The sequence below is a fragment of the Montipora capricornis genome, chromosome 1 (assembly GCF_036669925.1).
Source record: "Montipora capricornis isolate CH-2021 chromosome 1, ASM3666992v2, whole genome shotgun sequence".
NCBI lineage: Eukaryota > Metazoa > Cnidaria > Anthozoa > Scleractinia > Acroporidae > Montipora > Montipora capricornis.
In genome coordinates this window covers 6,997,469-7,017,014 of record NC_090883.1, presented here as the reverse complement: position 1 = coordinate 7,017,014, position 19,546 = coordinate 6,997,469, and the positions used below count along the sequence as shown (strand labels likewise).

At 41.4% G+C, this 19,546-nt stretch overlaps 1 protein-coding gene across 1 annotated transcript in view; it reads left to right on the top strand.

The window, feature by feature from the left end:
* The window catches only part of LOC138055946 (uncharacterized), a 124,225-nt gene that overhangs the window by 93,756 nt on the left and 10,923 nt on the right, over nucleotides 1–19,546 (top strand). The window contains exons 19-33 of the mRNA XM_068901806.1: nucleotides 151–540; nucleotides 912–947; nucleotides 1,211–1,582; nucleotides 1,834–2,223; nucleotides 2,595–2,630; nucleotides 2,894–3,265; nucleotides 3,517–3,906; nucleotides 4,278–4,313; nucleotides 4,577–4,948; nucleotides 5,200–5,589; nucleotides 5,961–5,996; nucleotides 6,260–6,631; nucleotides 6,883–7,272; nucleotides 7,644–7,679; nucleotides 11,956–11,994. Of these exons, the coding sequence (XP_068757907.1) occupies nucleotides 151–540; nucleotides 912–947; nucleotides 1,211–1,582; nucleotides 1,834–2,223; nucleotides 2,595–2,630; nucleotides 2,894–3,265; nucleotides 3,517–3,906; nucleotides 4,278–4,313; nucleotides 4,577–4,948; nucleotides 5,200–5,589; nucleotides 5,961–5,996; nucleotides 6,260–6,631; nucleotides 6,883–7,272; nucleotides 7,644–7,679; nucleotides 11,956–11,994 (3,657 nt within the window). The remainder of the gene's footprint in view (nucleotides 1–150; nucleotides 541–911; nucleotides 948–1,210; nucleotides 1,583–1,833; nucleotides 2,224–2,594; nucleotides 2,631–2,893; nucleotides 3,266–3,516; nucleotides 3,907–4,277; nucleotides 4,314–4,576; nucleotides 4,949–5,199; nucleotides 5,590–5,960; nucleotides 5,997–6,259; nucleotides 6,632–6,882; nucleotides 7,273–7,643; nucleotides 7,680–11,955; nucleotides 11,995–19,546) is intronic.

Here is a 19,546-nt window from a genome sequence, read left to right as displayed (position 1 = left end):
GGATGCCATGCATGACCTTGTACAACTTAGGTTCCAAATCTATTTGATGTATACAAATTTTGTCTTACGCATATCTTTATTAGAGGGTAAACACTAATTTTCAAGGTTGCACTGGACTGGATCTGAATTGCCCATTTTGCGTCTTTTTAGGTGAGGCCAGTGAATGCTCACACTACACAACTCTTGACCAAGCTGATCGTGCAGTGGGTAACACGGATCAAAGAAACCTTAAATGTGATCGCCGGGGTGCAGACCAAATTGTGTCACATGACTGGTATCGCATGACAGGGGACAGTGGCGATCAGATTCCAGAGCAATGTGTTGCCATCAATAGATGTGGTACGCATGCTCCAGGATGGCTTAATGACACCCACCCAACAGTCCAGGATGGACTGCAGAGTGCTCAAGTTTGTTATCACTGGAATAACAACTGCTGTAAATGGAAGAGCAACATCAAGATCCGGAACTGTAGTAGTTATTTCGTGTACCAGTTGGTAAAGCCTCCAACTTGTTACTTGCGTTACTGTGGTAACAGAAATGGTGTGTATGATTTGTGCTTTATGTATTTGAAAACATATTAATTGATAGGATTTTGTGGGCGGTGATGTAAGACAAAGATTGCGTCTGTGGAAAAACGGAAACCGGGACTTGTTTATGATGTTCGCGGCTGATTAACAGATTTGCAATTATTTATTGAAGGAGGTCTGTGACTTAAGTTCGGGGTATCAAACTAGCTTTTGCTGTCTTAAACTCAAAGAATATGATAGAAGACTTTATTTAAGAAGTTTTGTTTGATTTAAGGAAGGACACAGCCTTTATCGGTTGTGTTGCTTTTTCAATGTTTTTAGGCCTACAGGAATAATCATCCATTTTAGTTTATCAAACACTAACAACTTTGCTTATTATTCCAGCATTGTCTACCACACCACCACCGATAACAAGACCAGGTACGATATGCATTAACAAGCAATCAAAGAAAACAACACGAATCAGGAAACTAAAAATGTCAGCGTTCAACGTCCCTTCTCTGAGCGAAACAAACTCTTTTTACCCGTTTTCATTTACCTGAGAGTAAGACTCGAGAATTCCAGGAAGTCGCCTTTATGTTTTAAATTACAGATACCGGTTTTTTTCTTATGTTAATGCTAACCAATGGAATATGAAAGAAAGTAATTTTGTAATTGTATTGTATTGGTTTATTACACCACAGCGCTTGATCCATGCACAAGTGGCATTTATCGGACTATCAATTCTTCTGATCGTCTCGTTGGAAACACTGATCAAAGCTCGTTAAAGTGTGATAGGTATGATCTCATCCCAGGATGGTATCGTTTCACTGGTGATGCTGGAGATAAGATACCAAACACACGACCACCACACACCCGCCGCTGTGGTACGCATGCCCCAGGTTGGATCAAGGGTAGCAACCCTGTCGTAGCCGATGGTGAAGTGACTCGAACGGTTTGTTACTTCTGGTCGGGACACCCCTGTAGATGGAGGAACAGCATCAAAGTGAAAAATTGTGGAGCATTTTACGTCTATGAGCTGCAAAAGCCTCCAGCATGTTGGCTCCGATATTGCGGTGAGTAGATACGTTCAAGCCATAGTCCTGCAAAGGATCAGCAATATAGGGACGCTGTAAAGTGAATGGCACTGCATTTGTTAAGGAACGTCACACGCTACGGATGCCATGCATGACCTTGTACAACTTAGGTTCCAAATCTATTTGATGTATACAAATTTTGTCTTACGCATATCTTTATTAGAGGGTAAACACTAATTTTCAAGGTTGCACTGGACTGGATCTGAATTGCCCATTTTGCGTCTTTTTAGGTGAGGCCAGTGAATGCTCACACTACACAACTCTTGACCAAGCTGATCGTGCAGTGGGTAACACGGATCAAAGAAACCTTAAATGTGATCGCCGGGGTGCAGACCAAATTGTGTCACATGACTGGTATCGCATGACAGGGGACAGTGGCGATCAGATTCCAGAGCAATGTGTTGCCATCAATAGATGTGGTACGCATGCTCCAGGATGGCTTAATGACACCCACCCAACAGTCCAGGATGGACTGCAGAGTGCTCAAGTTTGTTATCACTGGAATAACAACTGCTGTAAATGGAAGAGCAACATCAAGATCCGGAACTGTAGTAGTTATTTCGTGTACCAGTTGGTAAAGCCTCCAACTTGTTACTTGCGTTACTGTGGTAACAGAAATGGTGTGTATGATTTGTGCTTTATGTATTTGAAAACATATTAATTGATAGGATTTTGTGGGCGGTGATGTAAGACAAAGATTGCGTCTGTGGAAAAACGGAAACCGGGACTTGTTTATGATGTTCGCGGCTGATTAACAGATTTGCAATTATTTATTGAAGGAGGTCTGTGACTTAAGTTCGGGGTATCAAACTAGCTTTTGCTGTCTTAAACTCAAAGAATATGATAGAAGACTTTATTTAAGAAGTTTTGTTTGATTTAAGGAAGGACACAGCCTTTATCGGTTGTGTTGCTTTTTCAATGTTTTTAGGCCTACAGGAATAATCATCCATTTTAGTTTATCAAACACTAACAACTTTGCTTATTATTCCAGCATTGTCTACCACACCACCACCGATAACAAGACCAGGTACGATATGCATTAACAAGCAATCAAAGAAAACAACACGAATCAGGAAACTAAAAATGTCAGCGTTCAACGTCCCTTCTCTGAGCGAAACAAACTCTTTTTACCCGTTTTCATTTACCTGAGAGTAAGACTCGAGAATTCCAGGAAGTCGCCTTTATGTTTTAAATTACAGATACCGGTTTTTTTCTTATGTTAATGCTAACCAATGGAATATGAAAGAAAGTAATTTTGTAATTGTATTGTATTGGTTTATTACACCACAGCGCTTGATCCATGCACAAGTGGCATTTATCGGACTATCAATTCTTCTGATCGTCTCGTTGGAAACACTGATCAAAGCTCGTTAAAGTGTGATAGGTATGATCTCATCCCAGGATGGTATCGTTTCACTGGTGATGCTGGAGATAAGATACCAAACACACGACCACCACACACCCGCCGCTGTGGTACGCATGCCCCAGGTTGGATCAAGGGTAGCAACCCTGTCGTAGCCGATGGTGAAGTGACTCGAACGGTTTGTTACTTCTGGTCGGGACACCCCTGTAGATGGAGGAACAGCATCAAAGTGAAAAATTGTGGAGCATTTTACGTCTATGAGCTGCAAAAGCCTCCAGCATGTTGGCTCCGATATTGCGGTGAGTAGATACGTTCAAGCCATAGTCCTGCAAAGGATCAGCAATATAGGGACGCTGTAAAGTGAATGGCACTGCATTTGTTAAGGAACGTCACACGCTACGGATGCCATGCATGACCTTGTACAACTTAGGTTCCAAATCTATTTGATGTATACAAATTTTGTCTTACGCATATCTTTATTAGAGGGTAAACACTAATTTTCAAGGTTGCACTGGACTGGATCTGAATTGCCCATTTTGCGTCTTTTTAGGTGAGGCCAGTGAATGCTCACACTACACAACTCTTGACCAAGCTGATCGTGCAGTGGGTAACACGGATCAAAGAAACCTTAAATGTGATCGCCGGGGTGCAGACCAAATTGTGTCACATGACTGGTATCGCATGACAGGGGACAGTGGCGATCAGATTCCAGAGCAATGTGTTGCCATCAATAGATGTGGTACGCATGCTCCAGGATGGCTTAATGACACCCACCCAACAGTCCAGGATGGACTGCAGAGTGCTCAAGTTTGTTATCACTGGAATAACAACTGCTGTAAATGGAAGAGCAACATCAAGATCCGGAACTGTAGTAGTTATTTCGTGTACCAGTTGGTAAAGCCTCCAACTTGTTACTTGCGTTACTGTGGTAACAGAAATGGTGTGTATGATTTGTGCTTTATGTATTTGAAAACATATTAATTGATAGGATTTTGTGGGCGGTGATGTAAGACAAAGATTGCGTCTGTGGAAAAACGGAAACCGGGACTTGTTTATGATGTTCGCGGCTGATTAACAGATTTGCAATTATTTATTGAAGGAGGTCTGTGACTTAAGTTCGGGGTATCAAACTAGCTTTTGCTGTCTTAAACTCAAAGAATATGATAGAAGACTTTATTTAAGAAGTTTTGTTTGATTTAAGGAAGGACACAGCCTTTATCGGTTGTGTTGCTTTTTCAATGTTTTTAGGCCTACAGGAATAATCATCCATTTTAGTTTATCAAACACTAACAACTTTGCTTATTATTCCAGCATTGTCTACCACACCACCACCGATAACAAGACCAGGTACGATATGCATTAACAAGCAATCAAAGAAAACAACACGAATCAGGAAACTAAAAATGTCAGCGTTCAACGTCCCTTCTCTGAGCGAAACAAACTCTTTTTACCCGTTTTCATTTACCTGAGAGTAAGACTCGAGAATTCCAGGAAGTCGCCTTTATGTTTTAAATTACAGATACCGGTTTTTTTCTTATGTTAATGCTAACCAATGGAATATGAAAGAAAGTAATTTTGTAATTGTATTGTATTGGTTTATTACACCACAGCGCTTGATCCATGCACAAGTGGCATTTATCGGACTATCAATTCTTCTGATCGTCTCGTTGGAAACACTGATCAAAGCTCGTTAAAGTGTGATAGGTATGATCTCATCCCAGGATGGTATCGTTTCACTGGTGATGCTGGAGATAAGATACCAAACACACGACCACCACACACCCGCCGCTGTGGTACGCATGCCCCAGGTTGGATCAAGGGTAGCAACCCTGTCGTAGCCGATGGTGAAGTGACTCGAACGGTTTGTTACTTCTGGTCGGGACACCCCTGTAGATGGAGGAACAGCATCAAAGTGAAAAATTGTGGAGCATTTTACGTCTATGAGCTGCAAAAGCCTCCAGCATGTTGGCTCCGATATTGCGGTGAGTAGATACGTTCAAGCCATAGTCCTGCAAAGGATCAGCAATATAGGGACGCTGTAAAGTGAATGGCACTGCATTTGTTAAGGAACGTCACACGCTACGGATGCCATGCATGACCTTGTACAACTTAGGTTCCAAATCTATTTGATGTATACAAATTTTGTCTTACGCATATCTTTATTAGAGGGTAAACACTAATTTTCAAGGTTGCACTGGACTGGATCTGAATTGCCCATTTTGCGTCTTTTTAGGTGAGGCCAGTGAATGCTCACACTACACAACTCTTGACCAAGCTGATCGTGCAGTGGGTAACACGGATCAAAGAAACCTTAAATGTGATCGCCGGGGTGCAGACCAAATTGTGTCACATGACTGGTATCGCATGACAGGGGACAGTGGCGATCAGATTCCAGAGCAATGTGTTGCCATCAATAGATGTGGTACGCATGCTCCAGGATGGCTTAATGACACCCACCCAACAGTCCAGGATGGACTGCAGAGTGCTCAAGTTTGTTATCACTGGAATAACAACTGCTGTAAATGGAAGAGCAACATCAAGATCCGGAACTGTAGTAGTTATTTCGTGTACCAGTTGGTAAAGCCTCCAACTTGTTACTTGCGTTACTGTGGTAACAGAAATGGTGTGTATGATTTGTGCTTTATGTATTTGAAAACATATTAATTGATAGGATTTTGTGGGCGGTGATGTAAGACAAAGATTGCGTCTGTGGAAAAACGGAAACCGGGACTTGTTTATGATGTTCGCGGCTGATTAACAGATTTGCAATTATTTATTGAAGGAGGTCTGTGACTTAAGTTCGGGGTATCAAACTAGCTTTTGCTGTCTTAAACTCAAAGAATATGATAGAAGACTTTATTTAAGAAGTTTTGTTTGATTTAAGGAAGGACACAGCCTTTATCGGTTGTGTTGCTTTTTCAATGTTTTTAGGCCTACAGGAATAATCATCCATTTTAGTTTATCAAACACTAACAACTTTGCTTATTATTCCAGCATTGTCTACCACACCACCACCGATAACAAGACCAGGTACGATATGCATTAACAAGCAATCAAAGAAAACAACACGAATCAGGAAACTAAAAATGTCAGCGTTCAACGTCCCTTCTCTGAGCGAAACAAACTCTTTTTACCCGTTTTCATTTACCTGAGAGTAAGACTCGAGAATTCCAGGAAGTCGCCTTTATGTTTTAAATTACAGATACCGGTTTTTTTCTTATGTTAATGCTAACCAATGGAATATGAAAGAAAGTAATTTTGTAATTGTATTGTATTGGTTTATTACACCACAGCGCTTGATCCATGCACAAGTGGCATTTATCGGACTATCAATTCTTCTGATCGTCTCGTTGGAAACACTGATCAAAGCTCGTTAAAGTGTGATAGGTATGATCTCATCCCAGGATGGTATCGTTTCACTGGTGATGCTGGAGATAAGATACCAAACACACGACCACCACACACCCGCCGCTGTGGTACGCATGCCCCAGGTTGGATCAAGGGTAGCAACCCTGTCGTAGCCGATGGTGAAGTGACTCGAACGGTTTGTTACTTCTGGTCGGGACACCCCTGTAGATGGAGGAACAGCATCAAAGTGAAAAATTGTGGAGCATTTTACGTCTATGAGCTGCAAAAGCCTCCAGCATGTTGGCTCCGATATTGCGGTGAGTAGATACGTTCAAGCCATAGTCCTGCAAAGGATCAGCAATATAGGGACGCTGTAAAGTGAATGGCACTGCATTTGTTAAGGAACGTCACACGCTACGGATGCCATGCATGACCTTGTACAACTTAGGTTCCAAATCTATTTGATGTATACAAATTTTGTCTTACGCATATCTTTATTAGAGGGTAAACACTAATTTTCAAGGTTGCACTGGACTGGATCTGAATTGCCCATTTTGCGTCTTTTTAGGTGAGGCCAGTGAATGCTCACACTACACAACTCTTGACCAAGCTGATCGTGCAGTGGGTAACACGGATCAAAGAAACCTTAAATGTGATCGCCGGGGTGCAGACCAAATTGTGTCACATGACTGGTATCGCATGACAGGGGACAGTGGCGATCAGATTCCAGAGCAATGTGTTGCCATCAATAGATGTGGTACGCATGCTCCAGGATGGCTTAATGACACCCACCCAACAGTCCAGGATGGACTGCAGAGTGCTCAAGTTTGTTATCACTGGAATAACAACTGCTGTAAATGGAAGAGCAACATCAAGATCCGGAACTGTAGTAGTTATTTCGTGTACCAGTTGGTAAAGCCTCCAACTTGTTACTTGCGTTACTGTGGTAACAGAAATGGTGTGTATGATTTGTGCTTTATGTATTTGAAAACATATTAATTGATAGGATTTTGTGGGCGGTGATGTAAGACAAAGATTGCGTCTGTGGAAAAACGGAAACCGGGACTTGTTTATGATGTTCGCGGCTGATTAACAGATTTGCAATTATTTATTGAAGGAGGTCTGTGACTTAAGTTCGGGGTATCAAACTAGCTTTTGCTGTCTTAAACTCAAAGAATATGATAGAAGACTTTATTTAAGAAGTTTTGTTTGATTTAAGGAAGGACACAGCCTTTATCGGTTCTGTTGCTTTTTCAATGTTTTTAGGCCCACAGGAATAATCATCCATTTTAGTTTATCAAACACTAACAACTTTGCTTATTATTCCAGCATTGTCTACCACACCACCACCGATAACAAGACCAGGTACGATATGCATTAACAAGCAATCAAAGAAAACAACACGAATCAGGAAACTAAAAATGTCAGCGTTAAACGTCCCTTCTCTGAGCGAAACAAACTCTTTTTACCCGTTTTCATTTACCTGAGAGTAAGACTCGAGAATTCTTTGAATTCGCCTTTGTGTTTTAATTTACAGATAGGTTTCCTTTGGTAGTAAGTTTGAAAGAATTCTATCTATGGTGGGGGTGATGCAACCTTTGCGTTGTTTTTTTTGCTTCCCAAATCATGTGATGTCTTGCTCGTGTTTTCAGCGATATATTGAGCACGAGTAAAGGCCAAACAGAGTTCTGGGCATCCAGCTAGTTTTAGTTTAAGAAAGAAAAACTCCCTTCACAAATGAGTCAATTTTTAAATGTTGTGAACTTGACTTATAATAGGCAAATGCTCCGTGAAGGCTAAACCTAGGGATAAAAAGCTTAGCATTCTGGTTACGAGTGAATTTACAAATCGACAGGCTTGTCTGGGGGAGGGTTTCAAGGTGCAAGGAAGCGTTAGTTGCTGTCAAAATAAAATATCCATATACTGACTATCCATATGAAAGTATGTCTCACCCGTGTGGAACCAGAGCAAGTCAGTAAGTGTACCGACGGCAACACAGATGAAACGCAAAACAAGCAGCTATTTTGCCATTAATGAAGTTTGGCAGGGTGGGATTGGACCCTGTGTATCCTCATGGTAATCTTCCAGCCATCGGACGATTGTTAGTGCATTCTCCGTTCCATGGATTGCCCAACTCCCAATGTTTTCAAAACCAGATGCAAATATTAAAAAAAGGATCTTAAGACTTTTTGAATGCATCCATTTTTCCCTTGCTACCTACCGGTAAAAAAAGTGTTAGTACGGTCGCAGTCACATATCACGCACAACGAGATTATTTTTTGTTCTTCATTGATTTGATTCAATGCGTTTTTCAACAATCTACGAAGAAATTGAACTCTTCATCTTGCGGTGTCTCAAACGATATAATTCGCACTTAGCAATCATTTTGCTTTGATAAAAGAAATAGCTTTTCCCTTCAAGATCGACTGTCTTGGATTCTGGCCTAAAGATAAAAGAATAGCCCGATTGCGAAATAATTTGGTTCGTTCTTGTTCTTACACCTTCCGAGAAGAACAAATTAAAAATAATCAAAGAATTTCACAGGTTAATCCCTAAAGGAATCCGCTAAAAACATATCTAAGAATCTTCCATCAAAACTTACAGCTCGTCTGTATAAATCGTTTTGGAAACAACTTAGCAGTCCAAAACAGCATCGTCTACGACTCACATTTTTTGGAGTGACAGACATATCCCTGTGTTTTGCTTAATGTGTTCTTGTTTTCTTGATACCGTACAAACTCGTGTAGGGAGCAACAAACCGACAGAAATTTAGAGCTTTCCTCCACCTTTGCCATTTTCGCGGGAACAATTTGGCGGAGGCGTCGCTAAAAAAGCCGCCCAAGCTGAAAAGCTATTTGAATGTAAACGTTGACGATTCTGATTGACTCGGGATGGCCTTTATGCTATCGTTGATTGGTTATCATGTGACTTCCACAAGTGTATAGGCTTTTTTCACATTTGAAAATATAGCGCATAGATTTCTACAAATGAGTTCTTTGGAATGAAATTCTCATGTTACTGGTAATATAATTTGGTTTTGGTGACCATACGTACGTGTATGCAAAAGTGACAGTATCACGTGACCATACCGCGGGCTCAAGTTTAGAGATTAGCAGACTCCTCGGGCTTTTTGGTCAGCGGGTGAGCGCCCGGAGAGACTCTGGGATAATGGACTTCAACTATTTTTTTGATTGGCCGCTTGCGTAACAATGGCAGTCCGACAGGAGGTCGGTAAGTAATTCGGAAACCCCAGAATTTGGAGGGAGATTCAAAATCTAAAACTGCGTTTCAGTGTTGTTTGTTTCTTCTACCTCAGAAATATATAAATCACAAAAATAATAAAACGACGGGATTTGAATTTGTCTAATACCGCACGGGAATTTTCTCACGCTGCTAAAAACTGATTACTATTGCTGTTGCAAAAGTACCGCGGGAAAACGTTTCATCAGTCACTTTGGGGAGAAATCTGTGGAAGAGGGTCTTGTCGAAGCCATTCAGAATTACGGAAACATAAAATCATTTCCACAAAAATTTGTTGATCGTATTGTTTGCACGATGGAATGCACGCTGAAACACTAAAAACACACTTGCCGAAAGCGTCAGAAGTTTCATCTTCACTGGCTCTTACATCAATCCAATGATCATTTCTCCAGTTTCTTTTATGGTGTGTACTGCTAAAATTTTTGTTTCTCGAACACTTTCAACCCGTTATTTCTACTGTTTACTGTTTTTTCTTTTCTGTTTCCTTTTAAACTCAAGCATGCGCAATAAGATCGGAACCTACGTTTTCTGGGAAAATGGAGTTCATTATCCCAGAGTCTCTCCGGGCGCTCACCCGCTGACCAAAAAGCCCGACGACTCTGGGTACGAGATTGACAGCGTACATCTTTGATATTGGACATCTATGTCAAGGTAAATTGACACCTGTCGAAACAAGGGATGCGCTAAACAGTATCACGTGACCATATCACGGGTTCAAGTTTGTAGGTCAACGAGGCCAGCCTTTTTGAAAATTTGACCACTGACCAGGTACTGGGTTTCGATTGGATCGCAGGCTCAAGCCAGGTTAACTTATTGTAATAATAAATTACCCGGAAGCTCCGCTTTAAGGCTTGGCTAAATTTATATATTAGCGCGAGCCCGTAATAGTGGGTTGCCGTTAACATGGGCTATGCCTAGATTACGCTTGTAAAGTCAGGGTCTTCGAAAACCCCGAAAAAACTTCTGCAGACATCGGAAGAGGATTTCCTCTTTGTCTTCAATTAAAATTTCCCAACAAAAGGGGCTTCTTGGGGAAATCAAACCTTTGTCGTTTCAGTAGCATCTGAAAAATCAACGACTTACGCAACCGGTTGGAAGGACACAAAACACGTCCCTTCTTTCAATAAATTTCTAAAGAACTTCTTCCTGAACAAGTTTGAGATGTCTGAGGATGGAAATTCGCAAATTAGGCTTGTTGGACGGCATTTCTGAAAGAACTCAGGAACCCATGTCAGATACGCTACCAATTAATGTACGCCGTACTTGTTTTCCTCAAACGAATTTGTTTAAATTCCTCCAAACTGGTTTTTGAACGCTCGCGTAATTTAGCTGATCAAGATCTCGTAAATTTTGGTGGTTCGTTTGATTAGAGGTTTCTTTTTTTTTCGTTTTGATTTTCTTGCTCGCATCCTGGCCGTAAAAAAAATCCAGGGTAGTCGTGTGTTGACCTAATCATCGAAAACAACAGACTGAAGTTTTTCGTAGCCATGTTGTATGAGATGATGTCCGCCTTATCGAGAGTCAAGCAATAAAATTGTCTGTTTGGTACCACGAAAGTGTCCGTAATTCCGTAATAGCGAGAGTCCGTAATAGCAGGAGCCATTTCCAGTCAAAAGTCTATAGCGTTCGCCAGGGATCTCGATTTTGTCCGTAAAAGCCAATGTCCGTAATAGCTGGATTTTCCCAAAGTGAGGGTTGACTATATTTTGAGCCAAGGAGCCAAATGTAGTAAATCGTGTTTCAAATTATATTTACCAGCAAGAGGACGCGATGGGTGTGCACCTTGGTCTTAATTGGACGTTATCCTCATCATATTTGATAGAACAAGGAAAAACAATACTTCACTAGAATTAAATATACTATACTTAGGGTGACCAATGCATCCATTGCAATACAATATCTTTGCTGATGTTATGAACGTACAAAGTAAGTCTTATTGATGGTTGGCAAATGATGGATGGTACACACCAAAAGTAAAATAAACGTAATTTTTGTCCTTAGCAGTTACCTTGATTTATGCCAAATGTAAGTATGCATGCGAGTAATTCCTCGCCGAATAAAATAATATAATGGGTCTCTTGTTGTTTCGGTCTTTCACATCATCGAAGAAAAAAACTTTAAAATTAGTAGAAATAATTACTTATGGCTACCAATTTTCTTGGTGCGTAACACGCTGTACGTAAATAAGGGCAAAAAGCAGTCGTCAAAAATCGTTTTAATTTTGTCTTCAATTTGTGATGTGTGGTTTGTCAATGGCACAAACGAAACAAAAGTTTAAGCAGTTGTTTCTTAAGGTGGCATTAGTAAAGTTTATGGAAATGCTTGTGGTCTGCAGTCGTCATGTCTAGTAACGTTAACTCTGCTTTTTTGTTTATTGTAGTCAGCACTCCGCCCACGGCGCACCCACCCGGCCCTCAAGGTAAGATCGTTTGCTCGCTTTTAATGTCTTTGATTGTATCTCTTTTAGATGAAAATTCACGTGTTCGACAGAGATACTGTATAGAAAGGTTGCTGGACATCACAACAACAGAAACGCAAACCCAACCTTGTCATAAAAACCTGATATCCATCTCTATTTAGTAACTATTCACCTCAGTGTCGGTGGCTAGTGGTGGATATTCACCACCAGCCACCGACATTGAGGTGAATATTTTTTTAGTATATGCTAAAACAGTGAGATAATTTAGAGCAAAAAATGATTTTAACTCATTTATTCCCGCAAAGATTACAACATTTTTGGGCGCAAATTCCGCGCAAATTGCTCGGAGGGGAATAGCAAAGGATATCCGGAGTTGAGTAGCCAATCAGCGAGCGAGATCAACGCTGTCCATTGTTTTAGTATATACTAATCATGCATTATTGTATGGCTCTCACAAGGACTGGGAATAACCAAATTCACGAATTTGATTGGCTGAAATCGATATTGACCGCGGTCTACATTTTCCCATCTAAACCATTATCTAGACGGGTAATGTTTTGCTGTAAAAAAATGCAAACTAAAATGCAAAAATATTGAGTATTTCTTCTACCAATATTTATTTATATTATGGAAGAGCCAAAAAGCGTGATGAGAAAAAAAAAAGGTAAGGAGGACGAACAAACTTTGGCAGAAATAAGTTCAGCTCATCACCACTCATCGCCGTTCGAGAGCAAAATGTCGGTTAGTACAAAACAGTCACATTAAACGAATTAAATTGTTCTTGTTTGCCGTATAATAGAAATCTTATTAACCACGGTCGTCTGTGCAGACCTCACTGCGTTCGGTCTGTACTCACGACCTCTGTCAAGATTTTCGGTTAATAAGAGCTAATTATAAAACAATATTTAATATTATTTTTCGTAGATCTGTGATTTACGCCATATCTCATTCCTAGGATGCTTTACATAAAGTTGGAAAATACAGGCTTTTGTTTGTTCAGTCTTTTGTCAGTCGAGCGTTCCGTCGGTCAGTTTGACTCAGTCTGTGCCTTCCGCTCTTGCATGACGTCATAAGAACACGTGACGTTTTTCTTTTTTGAGCGAGTTGAGTTTCGTTAGTCGAGTGATAACCATCTAGCGTTGAGTTTATAATACAGTCCTGTGGTGTGATATAACGAACCAGTGCAATAAGAATGTCATTTGAGCACATATTTAGTCCCTTCGAGCCGGATGTGGAGTTAATTCTTTTGGAAATACGGCGAGACTTGTGAGTATAGTGAAGACAGCGAAACGTGTTTACAGTAATTGTACGCGAAGTGTCAACAACGACAACCTTCATCTTCTGTATTTAACCCGTGGGAAATTCGTCGAAAATGAGTTGCGAAGACGAACGGAGAGGACAAACACCACTGTTATTTACATCCAAAGAGACTATGGCATCATCCAAGTCAAGTAATAGTACAATTTTGAGAAAGAAATTACAAGCTGAGAAGCTCGCGCTTGAGCTAAAAATATCCGAGGAAAAACGTGAGTAGGAAATCAAACTAATTCGCGCCGAAGCAGAGCGACGTGCCACAGTACGTAGGAAGCTCTTCCCAAAAAGGATTGCGGGTCAGACAATGAGAATATCATCGATGAAGAACTTTGTAAGTTACCATTTGATAGTGTAAATGATCGAGTCTCTCGCTTAGGCGTGAATTCCGCTCTCTCAGAATACTGAAGATGGCGAACAAATTGCTTCGAATTTACATTTGACAAATCCAAGGGAATTAACACGGCAGGATAAAGTTGAGCTGTGAACAAAATTACCAGCGTGTGAAAACCATACCACAGGATACCCACCCTTCTCAATGGAGACCTTTGATCAGTTGTTTGAGAATGTTCTACCAGCATTTGCAACAATTGTGAAGCCGAGCGTACCGAGATTTAACGGCAATCCCAGGCCATCGTCTGAGCAAATGTCGTAGAAGAGACAGATGCAAGGTTGAGGGTTGTGCAATGCGTCACCACACGTTTCTTCATGAGGTTGACTTGAACGCAGAAGAGCAAAACAAGAATCAGTGAGAATGTCAGACAGTGCGACATCTGCAGTGACTACTCCTCAGGACAGTGAGATTACTTTAAGCGAGATGCAAGAGGTGCATCAGCAGTATGGTCAATCTGTTTGCTCAGGTTGTGATGCTGGTGGTTGTGCTTTAGTTGAGGTATTACCGGTGGTTGTGTTTGGGGATAATGGTGAACAGCGGGTAATGGCCCTGCGTGACTCGGTTGTAATACTACCCTTATGGATGAGAGCTTGGAGGTGACATTGGGACTCAAAGGCAATGAGATAGATCTTGGAATTCCGGGCGTCAATTCTCGGAAAGTATTCACTTCTCCGCATATCAAGAAGTGTCATGTTGCTCGAGTTGGAGAAGAGGAAGTCAGGTACCAATTACGAGACGTGAAGACAGTGCCAAACCTGACTGGTCCCGATCAGAGGATGAAGTGATCAACAATCAAGTACCAGTATCGCCACCTGAAGGACGTGGATATTGATGACACCGATTTGGGCCCAGTGCATCTTATAATTGGAACTAACAACTCAAACCTAATTCTACCTAAACGAACTGTGAAGCCCTGAGAGTATTCAGGCGACGATAGAGTACCCTATGGTGCTCAGACCCCACTTGGCTTGGCAGTTACAAACTGGTTGCCAGGTGACCAGAAAGTGTCATCGTCTTACAATGCATTAAAAGTGGATGAGGATGAGGATGAAGATTAAAGACGGCTGGCCGTTGCTCAGTCAGAAATTGAAACCTTGGGAGTGGTGATGGTAGCAAATCCAACCCGTTCAATCGAGGACAAGCGAGCACTTGCTCTCATGGTGCGGACAACAGTGAAGATTGAAGGAGAAGATGCATACGTGTCTGTACTGTTGTGGAGAGAGGAGCATCCAACTCTACCGAACAACTATGATATGGCTGAGCGACAGCTAAAGTCCTTGGAGAAGAAATTTGAGAATAACCCAGAGATGAAGCAGAAATAAGCAGAGTCCATCAGGGATGATGTTGAGAAGGGCTACGTGAAGAAACTTAGCGAAGCTGAGGTACAAAGCGAAAGCAAAGTGATTTGGTACTTACCACATCGGTATGTCATCAACCCCAAGCAACCCGATCGTCTTAGAAGAGTGTACGACGCATCAGCGAAATTTATGGGCCACAGTCTGAACGATAAGATTTTCACAGGGCCAAACCTTTTGTCCTTCTTGTTTGGAATTGTGTTCAGATTCTGTGAGGGTAGAATTGCCATGGCTGCGGATGTGAAGGAGATCTACCATATGCTTCCCCTACCAGATTGTGATAAACCGTCGATGAGGTTCTTATGGAGAGAATCAGGAGAAGAGGAACCGAGCGTGTACCAGTTTGAAAGAACAGTGTTTGGAGAAGTTTCATCGCCATCCAGGGCGAACTAACAAATTAGGAACAATGCAGATGAGAATGGAGGAGATTTTCCCTTGGGTGTGAAAGCCGTTTACAAGCATTTCTACATGGAAAAATACCGCACTCCTCAGCTTTACAGACATGTTTCGGCAGTTGCCTCTGCCATCTTCAGTGTGAAATGAACAATAAATTCCATTGAAATATAAATACTTGAGAAATTACAATAATAATAGCAGTAAGTAAGACTATGACAATAGTAATTCAAAATTAAACCGAAAGTTTTAAATTAACATGTTTGACCTGTGCGTTGTGTTGGTTTGTCCAAAAATATGTGCAACGCCTCTTTGATTTTAAGAGCAAATCGCGAAGATGCCTGATCGATGTTTTTTGTTTGTATGTTAACTGATCACCTTCCTTTTCGACCCGTTAAGAGTCTTTTCCCTTATTTTCCTCTCAGGCTAACGCAATTTATATGTATCAGGATTAGTTATAACAATTATTTCTATTATTTATTATTTATTTTTATTTACTTGTTTATTTATTTATATAATGTGTGTGTGTGTGTGTGAGCTTATTAATTATACAGTGTCACTTTTAGTAGCCCGCCTAGAATAGCTCTGCTAACTGCGGGCTACAAAGGCCTTTTTCACTATTGTTAAAATCAAGTCTCTGTTGTTGTGTTGTTGTAAAATTGTCACGGGAGCATGCAGAGCGACATGCTAACGAGCTCTCCAGATGCTTGAAAATGTGTGAGGCCCTGTCCCTTTCCAAGTGTTCCCTTACACGTGTGTTGAAATGTCGGGTGGTCTCACCGACATAGCGAGCTGCACAGCCTGCACACGAAAATTTATAAACTACACATGATCCATTGGGGATGGGGTCTTTCACACTAAAGAGGCTATCTACTTTAAAGGAAGAAAACGCTAACACAATGTTTGCATCATTACAATAGAAATGTGAAAATCGACGAATGCGCTTTTGGGCAATGCTAGAAAAATGACCTATAATAAAATGTATTGGGCGCTTGTTCACCAGTTGATCTTACAGAGTTGCCTGTTTCATGCTGAGTGACACTGCAGTTAATGATTCTTTCTATTAGTCTAGATGGATACAGGTTTTTCTTTAGGATAAATGTTACTGACGCGATATCCTCATTAAACGCTTGCCAGGTGTTACAAATCTTGTTGATAGCCTTCATAAGTGGATGACAAATAACGCAGAAGTCTTGCAAACTACTCCAGAGCAGGACAGATTTCCACGATTCCCTGATTTGAGCGAGAATAAGCAGCCGACAGACAGAGCTTTAGGTATCATATGGGATGCTGAGGAAGATATGTTGAAGTTTACTGGGTTAAGTGGAGATGCTAGCACTACGAGGAGAAAAATACTTGGCCGAGCGTTCTCAGTTTGGGATCCTCGAGGGCTTGTGCTCCCTTTTACAATTAGAAGTCAGATCATATTGCAGAATTTAAATCACATGAAGTACAGCTGGGATGACGACTTGAGGGAAGCTGATCTTCCAGAATGGCGTGAATGGTACAGTGAAGCAGCATCACTTGATGAGATCAAGATTCCCATAGCCTTCCTTGGTCAAATGAAATCTATGAGAGAAACCTCTTTACACGTGTCTTGTGATTCTAGTCAGGATGCGTATGGTGCATGCGCCTATTTGAGGCGAGAGTTTGAGGATACCACCGTGGAATACAGATTGGTAGCTGGGAAAGGACAAGTTGCACCCCTGAAGATTCAGTCGATCTGCAGGATCGAGCTCATGGGAGCGCTCTTAGCAGCACGCCTAGCTCAGACTCTAACGCCGGAGTTAACGATAAAGATAGAGACGATAACCTTCTGGAATGATTTTACTACACTTCTACATTGGATAGGCCAGACCAGTTCCGATTACAAAGCGTTCGTGGGCAACTGGGTGTCTGATATTCACAGAATTATGAGTGCGCTGGAGTCCACACTGGGGACGGGCACAGTTTACTGGAGATGTGTTTCAACAGAGTGCAACCCTGCTGATGACAGCACACGAAGACTACGCCCTTCTCAGTTCAACATGAGTCACCGCTACTATCGTGGACCTGAGTTTCCATATATGCCAGTTAATGTTTGGCCAGAGAGTAAGATTGAGGTACCTCAAAAAGAAGTTGAAGAGAGTGAAAGAAAATCAAGATGGGTTGGAATATTGCACCAGTGTATGGTCGTCCAAATGTTTCAATATTCGCTAAATTCTATTCGCTGTCGCTAAAACTCATTCGCTGTCGCTAAAACTCATTCGCTGTCGCTAAGACTCATTCGCTGTCGCTAAGACTCATTCGCTATCGCTAAATTTGCATTCGATATCGCTAAATGTCATTCGCTGTCGCTAAATTTCATTCGCTGTCGCTAAAAATGAACCGCTTCACTGCGCGCAGACAATGACAAAACACGTACGAACAGCAAGACGGCCTGGAAACGAATTGCGTGAGGGTCGGCCTTGGAGGTTTCTAACAATATTTTGCAACAGCGAAGTTGATGTAGTAATGACGAATACTGTTGAATGTCAGCGAATATTATGTTTTCATTTTAGCAAATGCAAATTAAGTTAATTCAGTACTAGCGAAGGAACATTTGCAACAGCGAATGAGTTTTTGCGAGAGCGAATGCGGTTTTGCGACAGCGAATAGAATTTAGCGAATATTGAAACATTTGGACGACCATACCAGTGTGAATTCTTGTTGGGCTGGAAGAGATATTCATCACTGGCGAAAATGAGAAGATGCATACGTGAAAAGGTTTTTAAACAACACGCAAACAAAGAAGGAAGAGCGTCTGACAGGACCGCTTACAGTACCGGAGTTGAGATCTGCTCAGAATGACATAGTGAAGGGGGCACAAGCTGAATCGTTTGATGAGGAGGTGCAACTCTTAAAGAAGGGTCGAGAGATCCATAAACGGAGCAGATTCAAGTCCCTTGACCCGAGATTGGAAGATGGATATTTGGTTGTAGGTGAAATGCCACAGAAAGCCCAGGCCATACCATACCGTACACGACATCCCAAGATTATTTTTCTCACGTCATGAGCTTGCACAGCAAATCATTGATGAAATGAATCGTTCTTATTACCATCCGCCGACAGAGAACCTGTTGAATCAAATTAGACAAGAGTATTGGATCATTCATGATCGACAGGCTGTCCGAAGTGCAAAGTTAAAGGGCAGTTATTGTTACCGCCAGACAGTGAAGCGCCTCGAGCAGAAAATGGGAAACCTACCTGAATGTAGACTTGAAGTAGGGGTGGTATTCAGGAACACTGGAGTTTACTTTTTTGGACCAATGATAGTTAAGGAGCAGCGTAGTGACGTGAAAGTTTATGGCTGTTTGTTTGTTTGCATGAGTGCAAGAGCTTGCCATCTTGAGTTGGTGGATGATCTTTCAACAGATAATTTCATTATGGCATTGAAAAGATTCATATTCATTGTGTCTACTCATCCTGAACAAGATGGAAGAGTCCGTGAAGTTATTGTTGGAACTCGAAGTAAAAAATTCAGAAGACCAATAACAAAACTTTGTTTATTAGAAGAGGTGGAAGTTTAGATTTATTTCTGTAATCGTCTCGACATAGTGTCTCGACTGGGGGCGGGGGTGTGCCTTCGGCTCTTGCATGACGTCATAAGTACAAGTGAGGTTTTTCTTTTTTGAGCGAGTTGAGTTTCGATAGTCGAGTGATAACCATCTAGCGTTGAGTTTAAAATACAGTCCTGTGGTGTGATATAACGAACCAGTGCAATAGGAATGTCATTTGAGCACACAGTCAATCAGTCTGTGGGTCGGTCGGTCGGGTCGGTCGTTCAATCGACCAGTGGGTCAGTCAGTCATAAATGGAGCATTTATCACCATTCGCAGTCCCGAACGGGACGGCAAGACCAGAATATTGACTCGTACAAAAACTATCCTCTGACAATACATACTGAGGCTATTACATTTTACAGCAAATCCCATTGCCAACAATCAACCAGTTTCCGATAAAGCAAGTCTCGACTGGAAAATCCATAAGTGTACATATTGACGAAAATCTTACTTGGGAGTGTCATATCAACGAGCTTTCTAAAAAGATTGCTTCTGGTATAAGCGCCATTAAACGTATT